Genomic DNA, 22,520 nt, shown 5'->3' on the forward strand with positions numbered 1-22,520 from the left:
ATGGATATGGGAGGCAGGAGAGAACATAATAATGGAGAGGCCTATGAAGTAGCCAAGGGAACAGCCAAAGGGTTAGGACCCTGGATTTGGTGCTCTAAGTGGAAAAATTAATTTTTTTAACAATTTTATTTTATTTTTTTTAATTTTTATTATTTTTTTAATGTTTTATTTTATTTTTGATACAGGGAGAGACAGAGCATGAGAGGGGGAGGGACAGAGAGAGAAAGAGACACAGAACCAGAAGCAGGCTCCAGGCTCTGAGCTAGCTGTCAGCACAGAGCCTGACGCGGGGCTCGAACCCACGAATGTGAGATCATGACCTGAGCTGAAGTCGGAGGCTTAAACGACTGAGCCACCCAGGCGCCCCAACAATTTTATTTTTAAGTAATCTCTACACCCAATATGGGGCTCAAACTTACAACTCCAAGATCAAGAGTCACATGTTCTACTGACTAAGCCATCAGGGACTCTGGAAAAAGTAATTCTTAGCTCCCTCTTTCAACCCTAAGGAGGAACAAAGGGGGAAAGCAGCAGGTAGCAGCAAGTGTACAAAGTGCCTTCAAATCTTCTGAATGACGAGCCATGTTCCCTATTAGATGTTACCCTGTAGGACAGAGTTTAAGCTGAACAAGCAGGAAAGAGAATCCAATGGAAAAAAGACTGCCTCTTTAACAGGTGGTGCTGGGAGAAGTGGACAGCAATATGCAGAAGAATGAAACTAGACTACTTTCTTACACCATACACAAAAGTAAACTCAAAATGGATGAAGGACCTGAATGTGAGACAGGAAACCATCAAAACCCTCGAGGAGAAAGTAGGAAACAACCTCTTTGACCTCAACTGCAGCAACGTCCTACTCGACACATCCCCAAAGGCAAGGGAATCAAGAGCAAAACTGAACTGTTGGGACCTCATCAAGATAAAAAGCTTCTGCATGGCAAAGGAAACAATCAATAAAACTAATAGGCAACCAATGGAATGGGAAAATATAGTGGCAAATGACGTATCAGATAAAGAGCTAGTATCCAAAATCTACAAGGAACACACCGAACTCCAGACCTGAAAAACAAAAAATCCAGTGAAGAAATGGGCAGAAGATATGAACAGACACTTCTCCAAAGAGGACATCCAGATGGCCTACAGGCACATGAAACGATGCTCAGCATCACTCATTATCAGGGAAATACAAATCAAAACCACACTGAGATACCACCTCACACCGGTCAGAGTGGCTAAAATGAACAAATCAAGAGACTACAGATGCTGGCGAGGGTGTGGAGAGACGGGCACCCTCCTACACTGTTGGTGGGAATGTAATCTGGTGCAGCCGCTCTGGTAAACAGTGTGGAGGTTCCTCAAAAAACTATCAGTAGAACTTCCCTATGACCCAGCAATGGCACTGCTAGGCATTTACCCAAGGGATACAGAAGTGCTGATGCATAGGAGCACGTGTACCCCAATGTTCATGGTGGCACTTTCTACAATAGCCAAATCATGGAAAGAGCCTAAATGTCCACCAACTGATGAATGGATCAAGAAGATGTGGTTTATCTTTACAATGGAAAACTACATGGTCATGAGAAAGAATGAAATCTGGCCATTTGTAGCAATGTGGATAGAACTCAAGGATGTTATGCTAAGAGAAATAAGTCAGGCAAACTTATGTTTTCACTTCTAAGTAGAACAGGAGAAACTTAACAAAGGATCATGGGGGAGGGGAAGGGAAAAAATAGTTGGGGTGAGGGAGGGAGGCAAACCATGAGGGACTCTTGAAAACTAAGAACTGAGGGCTGATGGGATGGGGGAGAGGGGAAGGGGGGTCATGAGCATGGAGGAGGGCACTTGTGGGGATGAGCACTAGGTGTTATATGGAAACCAACTTGACAATAAACTATATAAGAAAACAAATAATAAAATAAAGTTTTAAAAAATTGCTGAAAATAATAAATAAATAAAGCTGAAAGATTACCATCTGATAGAAATGCATACTGAAGGTTAAGGACAAAGCAACAGGAGGGGCACCTGGGTGGCTCAGACAGCTGACTGTCTGACTTGATTTCAGCTTATGTCATGATCCCAGGATCATGGAATTGAGCCCCATGTCAGGCTCTGCCCTGAGTGTGGAGCCTGCTTAAGACTCATTCTCATTCATTCTCTCATTCTCTCTCTCTCTCTCTCTTCTCTCTCCTTCCTTCCCTCCCTACCCCCGTCTCTCCCTCCTCCTTTGCCCCTTTCCCCTGCTCATTCTTGCTCTAAAATAAAAGTAAATAAATTAAAAAAATTTTTTTTTAATGTTTTATTTATTTTTGATACAGAGAGAGACAGAGCTTGAGAGGGGGAGGGTTAGAGAGAGAAGGAGACATAGAACCGGAAGCAGGCTCCAGGCTCTGAGCTAGCTGTCAGCACAGAGCCTGAGGCAGGACTCGAACCCACAAATGTGAGATCTGACCTGAGCTGAAGTCGGAGGCTTAACCGACTGAGCCACCCAGGTGCCCAAGTAAATAAATTTTAAAAAGGATAAAGCAATAAGAATTGGAGGGGAAGGCATGACCATCGAGGCAGGAGCCAGTGTCAGAAAAAGCTTCTCAGGGGAGGTATCTTGAGCTTATCACTAGAAGTGTAAAGAAAGCGGCACGAAAGGCATTTTAGCCAGAGAAAACCACAGAAGTAAAGGCTGCAAGAAAAAAGGATGAACGTTCAGGCCTGACCAGGCACGTGAAAGAAACCACAGAAGACTTTTTAGCTAGGATAATATTATACACCATCAAATTTGTACTTTTAGGAAAAAATGTTAATTTGAGGGTCATATGTGGAAGACTTAAGATTAGACTTAAGTATTTCAGGTAGGGATTATACCTGAAAAGAGATAAGAGGAAAGGCTCTATAAAGATTCTAGACGGGGTGCCTGTGTGGCTCAACTGGTGGAGCATCTGACTCTTGATTTCGGCTTAGGTCATTATCTCATGGTTCATGGGTTTAAGTCCCACATTGGGCTCTGCACTACTAGTGCATGGGATTCTTCCTGTCTCTGCCCCTCTCTCACTCATGTACGCTCTCAAAAATAAACTTTAAAAATAAGATTCTGGAGGTAGAACTGATAGGAACTCATGATTGGCTTTAGGTCTGAGGAAGAACCATTTTCCAGCTAAAGTGGAAAGGTACAAAGTGTCCCATTAACAGACATGAACTCTATGAGAATGTTTAGGAAGAACACAGGTTAAATAAATGCTAAACATAAGTTTTTAAGATAACCTAATAGTAAATTGTTCAATCACTTTTCCCCTCTAAAAGAATATGGTCTGTCTCCAATTTCAGTGCAGTTCCTGTTTAGTTCAGGTTCTAACAACAGGAATTAGATCTGTATGCCAGGTGCTGGCCTAAAACCTATTTTTTTCTTGTAAAAAATAAACCAAGGTTGGGAAGGATACACACAAAAAAGAAAAGGAGACCCAAAGGCTCTCCCACCTGTGAGGTAAAGGTCAGCCTCTGCCCCCCGCAGCACGGCACTCCCAGAACCAGCGCACAGGGCCACGACTTCAACTGGAGACTCTTCAAAATAAAGGAAACAAGAGATCAATACTTTACGATTCCCCTTCATTTTAACATTACAATTTGTATCAAGAATCTTTCACATAATGCAGATTTCACTACTGGTCTCATTGCTAGTATATAAACTTCGCTTAATGATTTTAAATAACAAAACACATCTTCATACAGACAGGCAGATTATTCTTTGGTATTGCAAAAATAACCCAATGCAGGGCTGTTATTCCCTCAGATGGATGTGGCTGTGCACAAGCCCACATAAGACTGGTCAAGTGACCCCTCCTTGGTTTCCAGGCAACAGTGAGAGGTAGGCAGGTACCAGCCCTTTCTCAGGTGAGGGACTAAAAGAGCTAGTTACAGGAATGCTACAAACTGATTTGACATGTATTTTTAAATATCATATTTAACTCAAAAGAACAATATCTCAAGAGTTGCTTAAGAGTAAAATAACAAAAACTTTGCAGCCCAAAGCCAAAAGGTATTTAGCACTTAAGGCTTCTAGAATGGACACTTCATTACTGGTCATTCCACTAGTGGTATTTTAAGAGAGAGGCTGAGGGCACCCTCTACACAGAGAAGCCCCGGGACCCCCTGGCCTGTACCCATTTCAGCTACAGCTGTCCTGCCAGGGTGCCCCTTGTGCAAAGCACTCTAGCTCCCCTCCCACCAGCCCATGCCCCACCTCAGCTCCACAGAGCGCAGAGCACGCTGGGACACTTGGCTTACATCCTTTAGCTTCAGTTATCCTGCCAAGGCATTCTCTGAGAGCCTCAAGACCACCCCAGTCTACACCCACTTCAGCTCCAACCATCTCACTAGGGCAGCTCCAGCACGGAGTGCTCTGGGACTCCCGGCCCATGCCCGGCACCATTCCAGCCAACCAGCCCAAGTCACCACAGTCTACTCAGGGATGACTGTACATAAGACTCTTCCTTCAAGTTGAGGAGAAGCAGCTGTTCCACCTAATTCATAGAAGTGAACACAGAAAGTCAAGCAAAATGAGGAGACAGAGGAATATGTTCTACATGAAAGAATAAGATGAAACTTCAGAGAAAGAAGTAAATGAAACAGGGATACACAATACACCAGGTAAAGAGTTTAAAGTAATGGTCATAAATGTGCTCACCAGACGAGAGAAGAATGGAAGAACTCAGTGAGAACTTTAACACAGAGATAGAAAATATTTTTTAAAAAAACCTATCAAGGGCATCTAGCTGGTTCAGTCAGCTGAGCATCAATGTTGGCTCTGGTCATGATTTCGCCATTTGTGAGTTCAAGCCTCACATTCAAGTCTGCACATCTCAGTGTAGAGCCCACTTAGATCCTCTGTGCCCCATTTCCCACTTGTGCTCTCTCAAAAATAAATAAAACATTTAAAAAACAATTTATCAGAATTGGAGAATATAATTGAAATGAAAAATACAGTAGAGAGGATTAACAAATGCAGAAGAACAGATCAGTGATCTGAAAAACTGGTAATGTAACACAGCCAACCTGAACAGCAAAAAGAAAAACAAATTTTAATGAGGCTAGGTTAATGGATCTTGTCAACAACATTAAGTGAACAATCATAGTATATATGGTCCCAGAAGGAGAACAAAGAAAGAGACAGAAAACTTATTTAAATAAATAAAAGTTGGGGAGCCTGGGTGGCTCAGTCAGTTGAGCGTCCAATGTCCGTCCAGATCATGATCTCACAGTTTGTAAGTTCAAGCCACATGTTGGGCTTTGCACTGACACCACAGAGTCAGATTTAGATCCTGTCTCCCTCTCTCTGCCCGTCTCCCGCTCATGCTTGCCCTCAAAAATAAACATTAAAACAATTTTTTAATAAATAATTAAAAAAAAATAGTTGAAAACCTCCCTGACCTGGAGAAGGAAACACAGAGAGTCCAAACAAGATGAACACAAGGACATGACACATAATAACTGAAATATCCAAGACTAAAGATAAAGAAAAATTTAAAAGAAGAAACTAAGAAGCAAAAAGTTATTTATACAGAAAACCCCACGAGGCTATCAGCTGATTTTCAACAGAAATTTTGCAGGCCAAAAGAAAGGGTGTCATGATATACTCAAAATGCTAAAAGGAAAAAAACCCACCATCAAGAATAATCTACCCAGGGGGCCCCTGGGTGACTCAGCTAAGCGTCCAGCTCTTGACTTTGGCTGAAGTCATGATCTCATGGCTTCATGGGTTCAAGCCCCACACGAGACTCTGTGCTGACACTGCAGAATCTGCTTAAGATTCTGTCTCCTTCTCTCTGCCCCTCTCCTGCTCATGTGCTCTCTCTCTCTTCTCTCAAAAATAAATAAATAAGTAAATACAATTTTAAAAATTAAAAAAAAAAAACCCTACCTAGCCAGATTATCATTCAGATTTAAAGGAGAGATAAAATGAGTTTCCCAGATAAGCAAAAGTTAAAGGAGCTCATCACCACTACACCCGACTTACAAGAAATGTTAAAAGAATTTAAGTGGAAAAGAAAAAGCCATAATTAGAAAACAGTTATGAATAAAAAGATACAAAATATGATACCACACACAAAAAACATGGAGGGAATAAAAAAGTTATTTTTTCTAATGTTTTTATTTTATTTTTGGAGAGAAAGACAGCATGAGCAGGGGAGGGTCAGAGAGAGAGGGAGACACAGAATCCAAAGACAGGCTCCAGGCTCTGAGCTAGCTGTTAGTACAGAGCCCGATGCGGGGCTTGAACCCACAAACTATGTGATCATGACCTGAGCCGAAATCAGATACTTAACCAACTGAGCCACCCAGGAGCCCCAAAAAGAAGTTCTTTAAAAAGGTGTTCCAACTTAGGGTGCCTGGGTGGCTCAGTCAGACAGGCATCTCACTTCATTCAGCTCAGGTCATGGTCTCACAGTTCATGAGTTCAAGCCCCACATCAGGTTCTCTACTGTCACCAGCTATTTCAGATACTCTGTCTCCCTCTCTCTCTCTGCACCTCCACTGTAGTACATGTGCGCTCTCTCTCTCAAAAAAAACATTAAAAAAAAAAAAAAGATGTTCCAACTTAAATGACCATCCATGGTAGATGGCTATATACTTAGGATCCTACAGAGAAACTCCTGGTAACCACAAACACAAAAATCTATAGATCTACAAAAACTGAAGAGAAAACAAACCAAGCATAACACTAAAGAAAATTACCAATTACAAGTAAAGGGAGCAAGAAAAGAAAAAAGGAACAGAGAAGAATTACCTAAAAATCAGAAAATAATTAACAAAATAACAATGAGCACATACCTATTAGTAATTACTTTAAATGTAAATGGGATAAATGCACCAATCAAAAAATATAGGGTGAAGTGAGTCTCTTGTAGTCAGCATATAAAAGGGTCTTGTGTTTTATCACTTGAGACCTAAAAACACATACAAACTGAAGGAAAAAGATGGAAAAAGATTCAATGAAAATAAAAGCAAAAGAAAAAAAAAACCACTGAGGTAGCAATACAAAGTAGACTTTAAAACAAAGATGTAACAGGAGAGAAAGAAGAGCATTACATAATGGTAAAGGAATCAATGCAAAAAGAGGATATAACAATTATAAATTTCTCTGTACCCAACACTGGAGCACCCAAATACATAAAACAAGGATTAAGAGACATAAAAAGAAAGTTTGACAGTAATGTCATAATAGTGGGGATTTTAACACCTACTTATATTGATAGATAAATCACCCAGGCAGAAAATCCATAAGGAAACAGTGTCTTTGGACAACATTAGTGTTAGCAGATATATACAGAACATTCCATCCCCAAACAGCAGAATACATTTTCTTTTCAAATGTACATGGAAGATTCTTCAGGATAAATGTTAGAACAAAAAACAAGTCTCATTAAATTTAAGAAGACTAGGGGCGCCTGGTGGCTCACTTGGTTAATCGTCTGACTTCAGCTCAGGTCATGATCCCATGGTTCGTGGGTTCAAGCCCTACATCGAGCTCTGCACTGACAGCTCAGAGTCTGGAGCCTGTTTCCAAATCTGTGTGTCTCTCTCTGCCCCTCCCCTGCTCATGTTCTGTTTCTCTCTCAAAAAAAAAAAAAAAATTTTTTTTTTAAAAAGACTAAAATCATATCATCCATCTTTTACAATCACAATGGCATGACACTAGAAATCGATCACACACACAAAAAGAAAAAACTGGAAAAAAACACAAACGTGGAAGCTAAACACCCAATGCATCAACAAAGAAATCAAAGAAGATATAAAAAAAATATAGAGAGACAAATGAAAATAAAAACACGATGGTCCAAAATCTTTGGGACACAGCAAAAGCAGAGGAAGGAAAATTTACAGTGACACAGTCCTACCTCAAGTAACAAGAAATATCTCAACAATCTAACCTTACATCTAACAGAATGAGAACAACAAAACCCAAAATTAGTGGAAAGAAATAAAAGATCAGACCAGAAATAAATGAAATAGAGACTAAAATAAAATTTTTAAAAAATAAAATTTAAAAAAATAGAAAAGATCAAAGAAACCAAGAGCTGTTTCTTTGAATAAACAAAATTGATAAACTGTTAGCCAGATTCATCAAGAAAAACAAAGAGGACCCAAATTAAAAAAAAAAAAATCAGAAATGAATCAAGTAACAACTGACACAACAGAAATATAAAGAGACTACTATTAAAAAGCATATGCCAACAAACTGAACAACCTATAAGAAATAGATAAACTCTTGGAAAAACACAATCTTCCAAAATTGAATAATAGAAGATCTAAACAGACTGGGGGCACTATGTGGCACTGTCAGTTCAGTGTCTGACTGTTGATTTCAGCTCAGGTCATGATCCCAGGACTATGGATCAAGTCCCACAATGGACTGAGTGTGGAACCTGCTTAAGATTCTCTCCCTCCTCTGCCTTTCTCCCCCATGGCACACACACTCTCTAAAGTAAAAACAAATAAATAAAAAGAAAATCTGAATAGACCAATTCAATGAAATTTAATGGGTAATCAAAAAACTCCCAAAAAATACAAGCTAGATATATAGATGACTTTACCAAACTCTTAAAGATTTAATAGGTATTCTCATTCAGCTACTCCAAAAAACATACAAGAGGATGGAAAGCTTCCAAATACATTCTACAAGCCCAGCATTACCCTGATACCAAAACCAGACAATGACACTTCCAACCTACAGGCTAATATCCCTGGTGAACATAGATGCAAAAAGCCTCAACCAAATAGTAGCAAACCACATTCAACAATCCATTCACCATGACCAAAATGAATTAATTCCAGGGATGCAAGGATGTTTCAATAGAATATCAATGTAAAACACATTAACAAACGATAAAAATCATATGATCATCTCAACAGGTGCATAACAGAATAAAATTGAACATCTGTTCATGATAAAAACTCTCAACAAAGTCGGTTTAGAGGAAACATAACTCAATATATAAAGACCATATATGAAAAGCCCACAGGCTAACATCATACTCGATGGTGAAAAACAGAACTTTTCTTCTAAGATCAGGAACAAGACAAGGATGCCCACTCTTGCCACTGGAAGTTCTGGTCATAGCAATCAGACAAGAATAAAAGGCATCCAAATTGTTAAGAAAGAAGTGAAGCTCTCACTATTTGCAGACAACATAATAGTATACATAGAAAACCCCAAGACTCCACCAAAAGGAATAATAAATGATTCAATAATGTTACAAAATGCAAATTAATATACAGAAATCTGTTGCATTTCTATACACTAATAATGAAGTAGCAGAAAGAGAAATTAAGAAAACAACTCTATTTACAACTGTACCAAAGAATAAAATAGGAATAAACTTAACCAAAGAGGTCAAAGTCCTATACTCTGAAAACTATAAAACACTGATGGAAGAAAATGAAGGTAACGCCAATAAACGGAAAGATATTACATTATCATGGACTTGATGAATTAATATTGTGAACATATCCATACTATCAAAGCAATCTACAGATGCAGTGCAATCCCTACCAAAATACTAACAGTTTTCACAGAACTGGAACAATACTAAAATTTATATGGCAACACAAAAGACCCTGAACACCCAAAGCAATTTTGAGAAAGATGAACAAAGCTAGAGGCATCACACTTCTCAATTTCAAGATATACTATAGGGACACCTTGGTGGCTCAGTCAGTTAAGGGTCCAACTCTTGATATTGGCACAGGTCATGATTTCACAGTTGATGGGACTGAGCCTCATGGCAGGCTGACAGTGCAGAACCTGCTTGGGATTCTCTCTCTTTCTCCCTCTGCCTCTCTCCCCTGCTCATTCTGTGTGTGTGTCTCTCTCTCAAAATAAATAAATAAACATAAAAAAAGATATACTACGAAGGCTTAATAATCAAAACAGTATTGTAATGGCATAAAAATAGTCACATATACCATAAATATACTCCCAATTAATCTTCAACAAAGGAGGCAAGAATATACAGTGGGGAAAAGTCTCTTCAACAAATGGTGTTGGAACTATCCTCCAATCTGTATGGAACAACAAAAGACCCTGACTAGCCGAGGTGATGTTGAAAATCAAAGCAGGAGGCATCACAATCACAAGCTTTAGCCTTTAGTACAAAGCCTGTGATCATCAAGACAGTATGGGATTGGAAAAAAAAACAACAACAAAAACCCAGATACACAGACCAATGGAATAGAGAACCCAGAGCTGGGCCCACAAATGTATGGCCAACTGATCTTTGACAAAGCAGGAAAGAGTATCCGATGGAAAAAAGACAGTCTCTTTAGCAGGTGGTGCTGGGAGAACTGGACAGCAACACACAGAAAAATGAAACAGGACCACTTTATTACATGATACACAAAAACAAATTCAAATGGATAAAAGACCTGACTGTGAGACAGGAAACCATCAAAATCCTAGAGGAGAAAACTGGCAACAACCTCTTTGACTTCAGCCACAGTAACTTCTTACTTGACATGTCTCCAAAAGCAAGAGAAATAAAAGCAAAAATGAACTATTGGGACCTCATCAAACAAAAAGGTCTGTACTGCAAAGGACACAATCAACAAAACAATCCAAAACAGAATGAGAGACGATATTTGCAAATGTCACAACAGATAAAGGGTTAGGATCCAAAAATCTATAAAGAACTTACCAAACTCAATACCCAAAAAGAAAAAATAATCCAGCGAAGTAAAGGGCAGAAGCCATGAACAGACAGTTTTCCAAAGACGACATCCATCCAGATGGCCAACAGACACATGAAAAGATGCTCAGCGTCACTCATCATCAAGGAAATACAAATCAAAATCACACTGAGACACCACCTCACATCTCAGGGCAGCTAAAATTAACAAGTCAGTAAACAACAGATGTTGGTGAGGATGTGGAAAAATGGGAACCCTCTTGCACTGTTGGTGAGGGTGCAAACTGGTATGGCCACACTCTGGAAAAAAGTGTGGAGGTTCCTCAAAAAATTAAAAATAGAATTACCCTACGACCCAGGAATAGCACTACTAGGAATTTATCCAAAGGATATAGGAGTGCTGATTCATAGGGACACATGTACCCCAATGTTTACAGCAGTGCTATCAACACCCAAATTATGGAAAGAGCACAAAAGTCCATCAACTGCTGAAAGGATAAAGAAGATGTGCTTTATATATACAATGGAATAAATACTGCCTGGCAATGAGAAAGAATGAAATCTTGCCATTTGTAACAACATGGACGAATCTGGAGGGTATTAAATAAATCAGTCAGAGAAAGAGAAGTATGCTTTTCACTCATATGTGGAAATTGAGAAACTTAACAGAAGACCTTGGGGGAAGGGCAGGAGGAAAAATAGTTTCAAACAGAGAGGGAGGCAAACCATAAGATAAACTTAAATACAGAGAACAAACTGAGGGTTGATGGGGGGCGGGGAGTGGAGAGGGGAAAATGGGTGATGGGCGTTAAGGAGGGCACTTGTTGGGAAGAGCCCTGGTATTGTCTATCAACAATGAAATCGTGGGAATCTATTCCCAAAGCTAAGAGCACACTGTATACACTGTATGTTAGCTAACTTGACAATAAATTATATTTAAAAAAAAAAGAAACAGGGGCGCCTGGGTGGCTCAGTCGGTTAAGCCTCCGACTTCGGCTCAGGTCAGAGCTCATGTTTGTGGGTTCGAGCCCGCATCAGGCTCTGTGCTGACAGCTAGCTCAGAGCCTGGAGCCTGCTTCTGGTTCTGTGTCTCCTTCTCTCTCTCTGCCCCTCCCCCTCTCATGCTCTGTCTCTCTTTATACCAAAATAAATAAAACATTAAAAAAAAAGTTTAAAAAAATAAAAGAAAAGAAATAAAAGAAAACATACAAGGTTGGTTACCAATAGAAAAAAAAAAACCAAATGGTGTTGGGTAAAGTGGACAGCTACATGCAAAAGAATGACAGTGGACAGCTTTCTTCTACCATACACAAAATTAAATTCAAGATGGTTTAAAAACCTAAAAATCTAGGACATGAAACCATAAAACTCCTAGAAGAAAAAGTAAGCAGTAATTTCTCTGACACTGGCCTTAGCAATTACTTTTCTAGATAGGTCTCCTCAGGGAAGGTATACAACAGCAAAAATAAACTGTTGGGACCACATCAAAATAAAAAGCTTTTGAACAGCAAAGGAAACCATCAACATAACGGAAAGGCAATTTGCTCAATGGGAAAAGATATTTGCAATGATATATCCAATAAAAGGCTTATGTTCAAAATATAAATAAACTTATACAACTCAACACTAAAAAAACAAATAATCCAATTTAAAAATGGGCAGAAGACCTGAAAAGTCATTTTCCCAAAGACCATGGCCAAAAGACATGTGAAGAGATGTTCAACATCACTAACCATTAGGGAAATGCATATTAAAACCACAGTGAGAGATCACTCACACTTCTCAGAATGGCTGGAAACAAAAAGACAAGAAATAACAAGTGTTGGCAAGGATGTGGATAAAAAGGAACCCTCATGCACAGCTAGTGGAAACATTAATAAGTACAGCCACCATGGAAAACAAAATGGAGGTTTCTCAAAAAATTGAAAATAGAAATATGTATGACCCAGAATTCCACTACTGGACATTTATGCACAGAAAATAAAAACACTAACTTGAAAAGATACACACACCCCTATGTTTACTACAGCGTTATAGAAAAGCCAAAAACCAAGACTGTGACTATAAGACTTGGAAACTGTAGTGGATTACTTGGCACCTTGCTGTAAAATGTCATCATTATTATAAAATAGAACACTTGCATTGTAACTGGAGTAATAATAGCTTCCAGCTCCCTTCCTGGCCCCCTACAGGACTCTGCTTCATGCCTTGACTTGTGTTCAAATGTGATTCATTCTAGACAATGAGTTGGACAGAAAATGTATTATTTCCAGGCTAATGTTTAACTGATGTTGTCTAAGACGATCCAAAATGCCCCCTCTGCAACAGCAATTGGTCCACGATGAATAACTTCTCCAACTGACTTGAAATGAACATGGAGTAGGAGAGACACACAAATCTTGTTTGAGCCAAATGAGATGTACACCAGAGCATAAACTAGCCCACCTGGACTGATAAAATAAGCCAGTCATCTCCCGTGAACTAACATGTTTCCTGTCATTTACATCAATACAACCCAAACCATCAACTTTTGTCCAAATACTATGTAATGCTACATTACTAGTAGGTACACTGGACAAATAAATGGGACATATTTACCTAAGGTCCTTCCTACCCCAAGAGCAAGGCGAACACGAGCTAGTTTGAGGTGCCTTTTGATTCGCTCAATCATGGTTGCCAAGGACGCAGGCTCATCCAGTGTGCACAACCGTCCCATCCCAGTTTGTGGAAGTAGAGGCTGAAAAGAAACACAAGTTAGAAGAACTGTCCATTTCAGTCCTAGAAAACATATAGTAAACACTGAGATCAATAAAACTGTGAGCTTACTATAGCCAGCTCCAGGTTAAAATTCAGGGATGCAAACCTGACAGAAAACATTCTCTGACTTCTTTGAGCTCAATCTCCTGAGAGGCAAATGTTTAGATAAATAATCATAATAAAAGTGTTTAAATACAATACATGTACCATTTAATGGGAGAAAAGATATGACAGAACAAATGAGCTGGGACTTGGGGTGGGGGTACTGGAGGAAGTGGAATCAAAGGTTTTACCAAAACTTAAGACTCCCATACCAGAAAAAAGTTAAAAATTTTTAAAAAGGGGGTGAGGAGTAATGTCAAGTACAGTGTGGTAGGAAATGGATAGAGTGAGACGTGGAAAGGTAAGAGCTCAGAGCGGATCCAAGAGCAGACACTACAGCTGAGCAAGGAATGGAGACAGAGGCCGTGGTCAGTACACTATGCGAAAAAGCAAGGACTGTCGCCCTTCGGGTGCCCACTAGGGAGACTGCTCCTCCTTTGTCACCTGGAATAGGAGAGTTTCAACTACTGTGGTGACAAAGCAAATAGAGAAGAGAAACATTCTATAGATTTGGGGACAGAATCAGCAGGCATGGATTTATGAGAGGCAAGGGAGAGTTGTATAAACTTGGATAATCAGGTAGCAGATGATGACACCAATGAAATAGAAAAAAGTATTATTCAAAGGGGAGATGCGGGGATAAGGTCAGTATTTGTATATAATGAAGTATCTGTGGAATCCACTAAGTGGAAAATGTCCAGAGAGTTCCAGGAAATATGGGTTGATTTTACCTTAAGAAAGCATTCTGAGCCAGAAAGTAAACATACAGGAATCACCATATGAAGCTGTCAAGTTAAAGGAGCAAATAAAATGGTCCAGGCAGAGAGTATAAAAGAGATAGAACCTGTGACTGAGTCTCTAACCCCAAAAAGTACCCCTATGTGATACTGGGTGTCAACTACACCTCAATTAAAAAAAAATTTAAAAAAAAAAGTACTACACTAGGGTGCTTGGGTGGCTCAACTGGTTAAGCGTCTGACTTCGGCTCAGGTTAGGATCTCACGGTTCGTGGGTTTGACCCCCATGTCAGGCTCTGGAGTCTGGAGTCTGCTTCAGATTCTGTGTCTCCCTCTCCCACACTCACATTCTGTCTCTCTAAAAAAATAAACATTAAAACACACACTGGCACGCACTCGCGCGCACACACACACACACACACACACTACACTGCAATGACCTGAATGTATCTCTCCTTGCACAAATTCCTATGCTGAAATCCTAACCTCCAAGGGTGATGGTATTAGCAGGTGGAGCCCGTAGGAGGTACTTAAGTCATGAGAAGGGAGCCCACATGATTTGGATTAGTTTATAAAATAGGCTCCAAGAAAGATCCCTAGTCCTTCCCATTATGTGAGGACACAGAAAAGGCACCATTGATGAGTCAGGAAGTGGGCCCTCTCCAGATACCACTCCAAATCTGTTAGCACCATCATCTTGGGAATTCCCAGTCTCCAGAACTGTGAGACATAAATTTCTGTTGTTCATAAGCTAACCAGTCTGGGGTATTTTGTCACAGCAGCCCAAATGTGTTACGGCAGCCTGAATGAACTAAAACTTCTACCAACACTTTTCCATTCCTGGAACATCTCCCGTTCTCAATACAGTCTATTTTCCAGGGCATCTTATGCCCTCAACACCACCTTGTGCTTCTAATAATAGTTATTCTAGTATAATAGCTTCTAGTAATAGTTAAGTCTCTCGATATAACAACTTACAAATGAATTTACCAAACAAAAATGTACAGTAATATATTTTTATTACCTTCTCCAGTAACATAATTTCAGTCTTCTGATAGAATTGTCTGTTCTGGGAAAGAAAAGTCACCACCTCTAACAAAGCCTCCTGACTACAATTCAGACTAATCCGAGTTTGTTCTTCATCATCAGTCCTATTAAAAAACAAAAAAACAAAAAAAAACTTGCTCTTTTAGGATAAATATAAGTAAAACATATTATAAAAAATCCACACTTTACAACCTCCTATAATAAAGATTAAATTTACATGAAACTTAGGGGATGCTTGGGTGGCTCAGGTCATGTGATTTTGGCTCAGGTCATGATCTGAGTTTGTGGGCTCGAGCCCTGCATCAGGATCCTTACTGAGAGTGCAGAGCCTGCTTGGGATTCTCTCTCTCCCACCCACCCCCACTTGCTCTCTCTCAAAATAAATAAACTTAAAAACAAAGATTTACATGAAATCTAGGATTCAATCCCAAACCAAACTATTTTCAAGAATACTATTTCTCAAAGGACACCTGGGTGGCTCAGTCGGTTAAGTGTCAGACTCTTGACTTCTGCTCAGGTCATGATCTCTCAGTTTGTGAGTTCCAGACCCCAGACAGGCTCTGTGTTGACAGTGCAGAGTCTGCTTAGGATTCTCTGTCTCTCCCTCTCTCTCTGCCCCTCCCCTGCTCATGTTCTCTCTCTCAAAATAAGTAAACTTAAAAAACAAATAAATGATAGTTCTCAAATTCCAGCATGCATCCAAATCTCCCTGTAGACTTATTAAAATAGACTGTTGAGCTCCACCCCCAGAATTTCAGATTCAGTAGGTCTAGATGGGGTCTTAGAATTTACCTTTCTTTTTAAAATTTTTTTTAATTTTTTATTTATTTTTGAGAGACAGAGAGAGACAGTGCAAGCAGGGGAGGGTCAGAGAGAGAGAGAGAGAGAGATACAGAATCTGAAGCAGGCTCCAAGCTCTGAGGTAGCTGTCAGCACAGAGCCCAATGCGGGGCTTGAACCCACAAACTGTGAGATCATGACCTGAGCCAAAGCCGGACGCTTAAGTGACTGAGTCACCCAGGCGCTCCTAGAATTTACCTTCCTAACAAGTTCCAGGTGATGCTGATATGGCTGGTTCAGGGATCTCACTTTGAAACTACTATTCTAGAACTGTTCTTAATCCCAGGTGTGCATCAGAAATATGCTAGCTTCTTGAAATGATAGCTACTGGACCCTTCTACAGAGCCACTGAAATAGAATTTCTATGAATGGGGCTAGGGTAAACTGAATTTCTTATTTTCAAAAATGAGATTTTCTTTTTATTTAATGTTTGAGAGGGAGAGAGAGAGAGCGCTTGAGGGAGGGACAGAAAGAAAGAGAGACAGAGGATCCAAAGGAGGCTCCAAGCTGACAGCAGCAAGCCCAAAGTGGGGCTCAAAGTCATAAACCATGAGATCATGACCCAAGCCAAAGTTTGACACTCAACCAACTGAGCCACCCAGGTGCCCCCAAACTGTATTTTTTTAAGGTCCTAAAAGAAGTTAATTTTTCAAATCACTGAAACAAGAATCTCCTGGACATATTTTCAGGCAAACCCCTTTCTAATTACACAGCTCTAGGATGAAGCTAAAATTCTGTAGGGGGTCTTGAGTGACCCTGAGAAGCAATGCCCTAAAGCATCTCCAAAAAGATCGGCATCAGAAAAGTTCTGTATTTAACCATAAACTCTAAATATAATTATAAAATTCTAAAACTGAAAGACAGCTTAAAAGAATCTGCAAGAGTAGTTGTCAACACTGAAATCATCTATAGAGCTTTGAAAAGAAAAAGGAAAAACTGGACCTAGTGCTTACCTGTAATAAAGAAAAACTAAAACCAAACTAAATGTGCATCAGTTTTTAAAAAGTGGGGCGAGGTGCCTGGGTGGCTCAGTTGGTTGAATGTCTAACTCAAGATTTCAGCTCAGGTCATGATCTCTTGGTTTCATGAATTAGGAGCCCAGCGTTGGGATCTGTGCTGCCTGCTTGGGATGCTCTCTCTCCCTTTCTCTTTGCCCCTCCCCAGCTTGAGCTATCTGTTTCTCTCAAAATAAACAAACTTTACAAAAAAGAAAAATGCTCATCAGTTAGGAAAAGAAATGCTTCAAGAAACTCCACGAGATCCATAATAAGAAACACTACACAGCAGTTAAAGAGATCTTCTATACCTACACTGAAAGACATCTTGTTCAGTAAAAGAGGCAAATGCAGCAAACCATTTAATTAACAATAAAAAAACCCCACAAAAATATACATTTCTCCATGTTCCTCTAAGTGTTTGGGAAGATATCCACTTCTCTGAAAACAAAGGAAAAGGTAACCTGGATTGAGGATATTGGAATTGAGTAGAGAAAAAAGGGAGGACTTTTACACTGTTTGAAATTTTCATGATGTGTATCATTTTTTTTTAATTTCAGTACTTACACAATATTCAATATGGTAAAAGACATCCATAACTGGAATCTATACAAAGTTCTAGAAATAATTTTTCTTGAGATTCTTTAAATTTGTCAACACTATTAGAAAGCATTTGCAATGATTTTATTACGAGGTATCTGCACTTAAAACTACTCACAAGAGTCTCTTCTGTTGTAACCTGAACAGTTCTACATCTTATTAAGGTTGTTATATTCATCTTTGTTTTTTTAAACAATTATTAAGTTCCAGCTTTGTATAACTTGTCTTTTAACATGCTTCAAAAGGTGTTAGGATAAATTAGCTTCAAAGAAAATCTCCTAAAGGCACCATTTTGGTATCTCTGCTCTAAATAAATGATTGGCTTTATAAGAGGCACCTGAATGTCTTTTTCCATTAAAATGCTTGAGAATCACGGATCTGCTTGAAACGGTAAGAGTAAACCAATGTAATCAGTGTGTCAGCAGGGTTATCTATATACTCTAAAGTAAAAATCACCTTTCAACATTATCAGGGGAATTAGAAATGTTGCAAATAAAAGGCATAGTATAGTCCCTCCCACCTAGAAAACAGTGTTACTTGTCATGTTTATTGTTTCGAAGAAAAGCCCATGGTTCTCCCTGAGCACCTACCTGCAAATGAGAAGTATACTGCCTTGTAAGCCCACCCAGGGGAAAACGATTTGTTTCAGACTGCAATACTAGAGTGAGGACCCTTATAGATAAATACACACAAAAAAGAAGAGAAATACATCATACCTAGTAGAAAAAGAAGTGACAGAAACATCTGGAATTTCTTTCACTGCAGAAATGACTTCCTCCAGGTGTTGGGTGCAGTTAACACTGAACTCTACTCTGTGCGTTCCCCGCGTCGGGTAGTTGGGAGCTTTGGAAGGATGAATGGGCCTGGAGGTGCAAACTCCTAATAATAAAATTGTTTGTTTTTTAATTAAAAAGATAAAATATGATAGGCAAAATTTTAATAAAGGAGCTTTTAAAGATGGAGGCTTATATGATATATACACACATATATATATCCCTTACATATACATCCTAAAATCCCCATAATCTAGTGATTTAGTATTCGCATATAAAATCAAATTTATTTTCAGAATTATTTCCAGAACACTCTTGAATATCACAAAAACTAGACTCATGGAGCACCTGGGTGGGTCAGTCAGTTAAGCCTCCAACTTCGGCTCAGGTCACGATCTCACGTTCATGGGTTCGAGCCCCGCATCGGACTCTGTGCGGACAGCTCAGAGCCTGGAGCCTGCTTCTGATTTGTGTCTCCCTCTCTCTCTCTGCCCCTCCCCTGCTCATGCTCTGTCTCTCTCTGTCTCAAAATAAATAAAAAACATTTTTTAAAAATTAAAAAAAAAAAACTTGACTCATGAAGTTTTAGATAATATATAAAATTGTGACTGCTCACTAAATTTATTCAGGTAAACCATTATTCAGGTTGCAAATGCTCATAACCTACCTGATCACATTAATTCAGATTATGTCATCATAAAAGGTTCCGCCCCAAATGAGTAAACTAAAACAAGTAAAAATAAAGCTAAAACATATAGGCTGAATTCCGTCACTGCGATGGGCACGGGTTAGCATTCAGTGAAAATCTGATTTCTATCTAACTGACATACGAAGACTACTCTGGAGAGATCTGAGCTTTCAACTCACTTTAACAAGCACTTCTTGAATTTCTGGGTTGTAGGCACTGTACCACGTGAGTGAGGACTCACACAGCTCAGTCCAGCAATGAAGATTTCCAGTGCTCTCCTTATTTATTAAGGATAAAAATTTCATTTCTCAAATGCAATTGAATGGCCAGATTTCACATTATTTTTAAATATATAAAAATAGAATGGTACCCACATCTAAAGCAGTTAAAATTTTACTGCAAAGACATTCTAAAATTTCAAAGCATTTGTAGGGAAAATATTAAACATGAAAGAAGAAACTTCTCACCAAGGCCTTTAGCCAACCAGCTATTGACTCCCTGGGGTGCAGCATCATAGGCTGTGTGAGGAGAGTAAATACCGACTCTGTTTTCCAGGGCCCGGATCACCAGGCGCTCCTTCCAGGTTTTCCAGGTTATATGCTTCAAGGGTTGGAAAATAGGCGGATGGTAGGAGAGAATGAGATCTGCCTTCTTTTGCAGCGCCTCCTCCATCACTTCCTCCGTCAAGTCATTGGTAAGGAAGAGTGTGTTCACGGTGTGTGGTGGGCTTGGTTCCACCAATAATCCAACATTGTCCCAACTCTCAGCAAGTGAGAGGGATGCAAAGTCATTCAAGGAGGAAAGGAGAACCTTCAAATCCATGAAGGAACGGTAAGAACTGCAGATCTGGGAATGAACAAACTGGACTCTTGTGGGAATGTGGCGTACACGAGATAACAACATACAGAAATCAGGTGAAACTGGGGTGCCCGGTTGGCTCAGTTGGTTGAGCGTCTGACTCTTGATTTCAGCTCAGGTCACGATCCCAGAGTCGTGGGATGGAGCTCTGCATTGAGCTCCCCACTGAGCACGAAGCCTGCTGAAGATTCTCTCCCTCTGCCCCTATGCCCTGCTTGCACACTCTCTAACAACAACAAAGAGAGAGAGAAAAAAATCAGGTTAAATTGAGAATCTGAAGCCAATACACATGAAATGGTACACATGTACACTTTAAGCCTGGACCTCTGAAGTAGCAAAGCATATGAGCAAAAGAGCCGTAGTCACATATCCCTGAGTTCAAATACGGACTCCGTCACTTACCAGCACATGATATCTTAGGTAAGTCATTTAGCTTCTCTGAGGCTGTTTTCTCATTTACCAAATGGGAGATACTATAACCAAAATATAAGGCCATCCATAGGAGCAAATCAATTCGTATGTGTAAATAACCTAGCACAAGCCTGGTACATAGTACACAAATTTTCATTCACCTCCCCAGCCCTCAACACACCCTAGTTTTCTCCCCGTCCTTGCTTCAACCACCCTGCTCCCTTCTCCATTTCTCTAAATATTATCCTTCCTTCAAAGTCTCCTTCAACTTTTTTTAAATTTATTTTGAGAGAGAGAGAGCAAGTGGGAGAGGGGTGGGGAACAGAAGAGAGGGAGAGAGAGACTATCGCATGCAGACTCCATGCTGTCAGCACAGTGCCCGACTTGGGGCTCAAACTCACAAACTGGGAGATCATGACTTGAGCTGATATCAAGAGTCGGACACTAACCAACTGAGTCACTCAGGTGCCCCATCCTTAAACTTCTTAAATAAAGTTTTGGGTTTGTTTTTAACACTTATTTTTTTAGAAAAGAGTGTGAGCAGGAGAAGGGCAGAGAGGGAGAGGGACAGAGAATCTGAAGCAGGATCTGTGCTGAGAGCCTGATGCGGGGCTTGAACTCAGTAACTGTGAGATCATGACCTGAGCTGACCTTGGATGTTTAACTGACTGAGCCACCCAGCTGCCTCATATAAAACCTTCCTTGATAAACATCTTCAGTGTCTCGCCCCCTATACAAAACACTGTCAATTCCATTGGGATTCTAGTAACATTGATTTCGGTTTTTCAAGAAAAGCCTTCATTGTATGCACAATAATTAACAAGAAAAGCATAGCCAATTGTAAATTTTATCAAATAGTCATAACCCAGTAACTTCAAAAACAAAATTTTCAACAAAAATGTTTAACAAATTTGTTGAAAAAAAAACTACTTCTTTCAGCAGAAAGATTTACTAAGAGATGTCAGTACTTATTCGGTATCTGATTTGAATAGGGCGCCAGGTGACTCAGTTGGTTGAGCACTCAATTCTTGGTTTGGGCTCAGGTCATAATCCCAGGGTCGTGGAATCAAGCCCCGTGTCAGGCCTCATGTACCTGCTTGGGATTCTCTTTCCCTCTACCCCTCTCCCTACACGCTCCCTCTTAAAAACAAACAAACAAACAAAAAAAACAAGTGATGCAGAACCTACAAACTCCACTGGAGCCTAGGACCTTGGAAGATCTTCAAATGGTCCTTGCACTCTCGAATTTCCAAGTTCTGATAGTGCCCTCACTTTCCAGACTCTTGTAAATCTGGGAGGCCTTGAAAGTGAAAACGTAGTGGGCCACCACACCACTAATACTAATACTGCTAAATTTGAAAGAACCCTTGGAAATAACATAGAACACTCTCCATCTTTAGGAAACTGCGATGCTGTGCAGCTTGATTCAACAATTAACAATGGGAAGCGGTATAGCATAGCGAGTTGGATTCTGAAATGCAACAAACTCCCAGAACCACAGCTGTGTAACATTATTTCCAACCTCTGCTGTTTCACCTTCTTACGAATGGGAATAAAAGTGCCCTACTTACAGTGTTGTCACAAGACTTAACCGTACAGCTGGGAACAATGCCTGGCCCAGAGTAATCGCTGTCTTAAAGCTACATTAGTAGGCCCCACTTTACAGCCTGCAAACTGCACCCTCTTACGTTACTTTATCTACCTGACATTTCAGTCCCACCTCAGACATTTTCCAAGACCGTGAAGACACCAGGCACTGCTATAAGCTCCTGAGTTAGGACCCCTGCCCTACTGGTGGTCTATGCTCTTCTGCCACAAGCCAGTTTCCTGCCCCTGTCTCCTCTTCTGCCTCCTTTCGCAGATGCACTCTCACAACTTTCACAGCGTACGCTAACCTGAGCCTGCACACACGGGAGTAAGTCGCCCAGGACTCCAGGACTCACCAGTTCCGGGAACGCTCCTCGAGCATTACTTCCGGTACCCCGCAGGGACTCCTGGCATTGCAAGAAGAAGGCGGGGGGGGGGGAAAAGGAGCCGGGCGG

The 22,520-nt window shown here is 40.1% G+C and overlaps 1 protein-coding gene across 5 annotated transcripts in view; it reads right to left on the reverse strand.

Moving 5' to 3' along the window:
- NIF3L1 (NGG1 interacting factor 3 like 1) overlaps positions 1 to 22,505 on the reverse strand; it is a 42,748-nt gene extending 20,243 nt beyond the window's left edge. For all 5 annotated transcript variants that reach the window (XM_029934112.1, XM_029934110.1, XM_029934111.1 and 2 more), the window contains exons 1-6: positions 22,422 to 22,505; positions 19,677 to 20,293; positions 18,465 to 18,627; positions 15,291 to 15,417; positions 13,269 to 13,407; positions 3,466 to 3,549 (exon numbers count right to left, since the gene is read on the reverse strand). In XM_029934112.1, the coding sequence (XP_029789972.1) occupies positions 3,466 to 3,549; positions 13,269 to 13,407; positions 15,291 to 15,417; positions 18,465 to 18,627; positions 19,677 to 20,112 (949 nt within the window). In that variant the 5' untranslated portion in view covers positions 20,113 to 20,293; positions 22,422 to 22,505. The remainder of the gene's footprint in view (positions 1 to 3,465; positions 3,550 to 13,268; positions 13,408 to 15,290; positions 15,418 to 18,464; positions 18,628 to 19,676; positions 20,294 to 22,421) is intronic.
- Between the last annotated feature and the right edge of the window lie 15 nt (positions 22,506 to 22,520).

The sequence above is a fragment of the Suricata suricatta genome, chromosome 3 (assembly GCF_006229205.1).
Source record: "Suricata suricatta isolate VVHF042 chromosome 3, meerkat_22Aug2017_6uvM2_HiC, whole genome shotgun sequence".
Lineage (NCBI taxonomy): Eukaryota > Metazoa > Chordata > Mammalia > Carnivora > Herpestidae > Suricata > Suricata suricatta.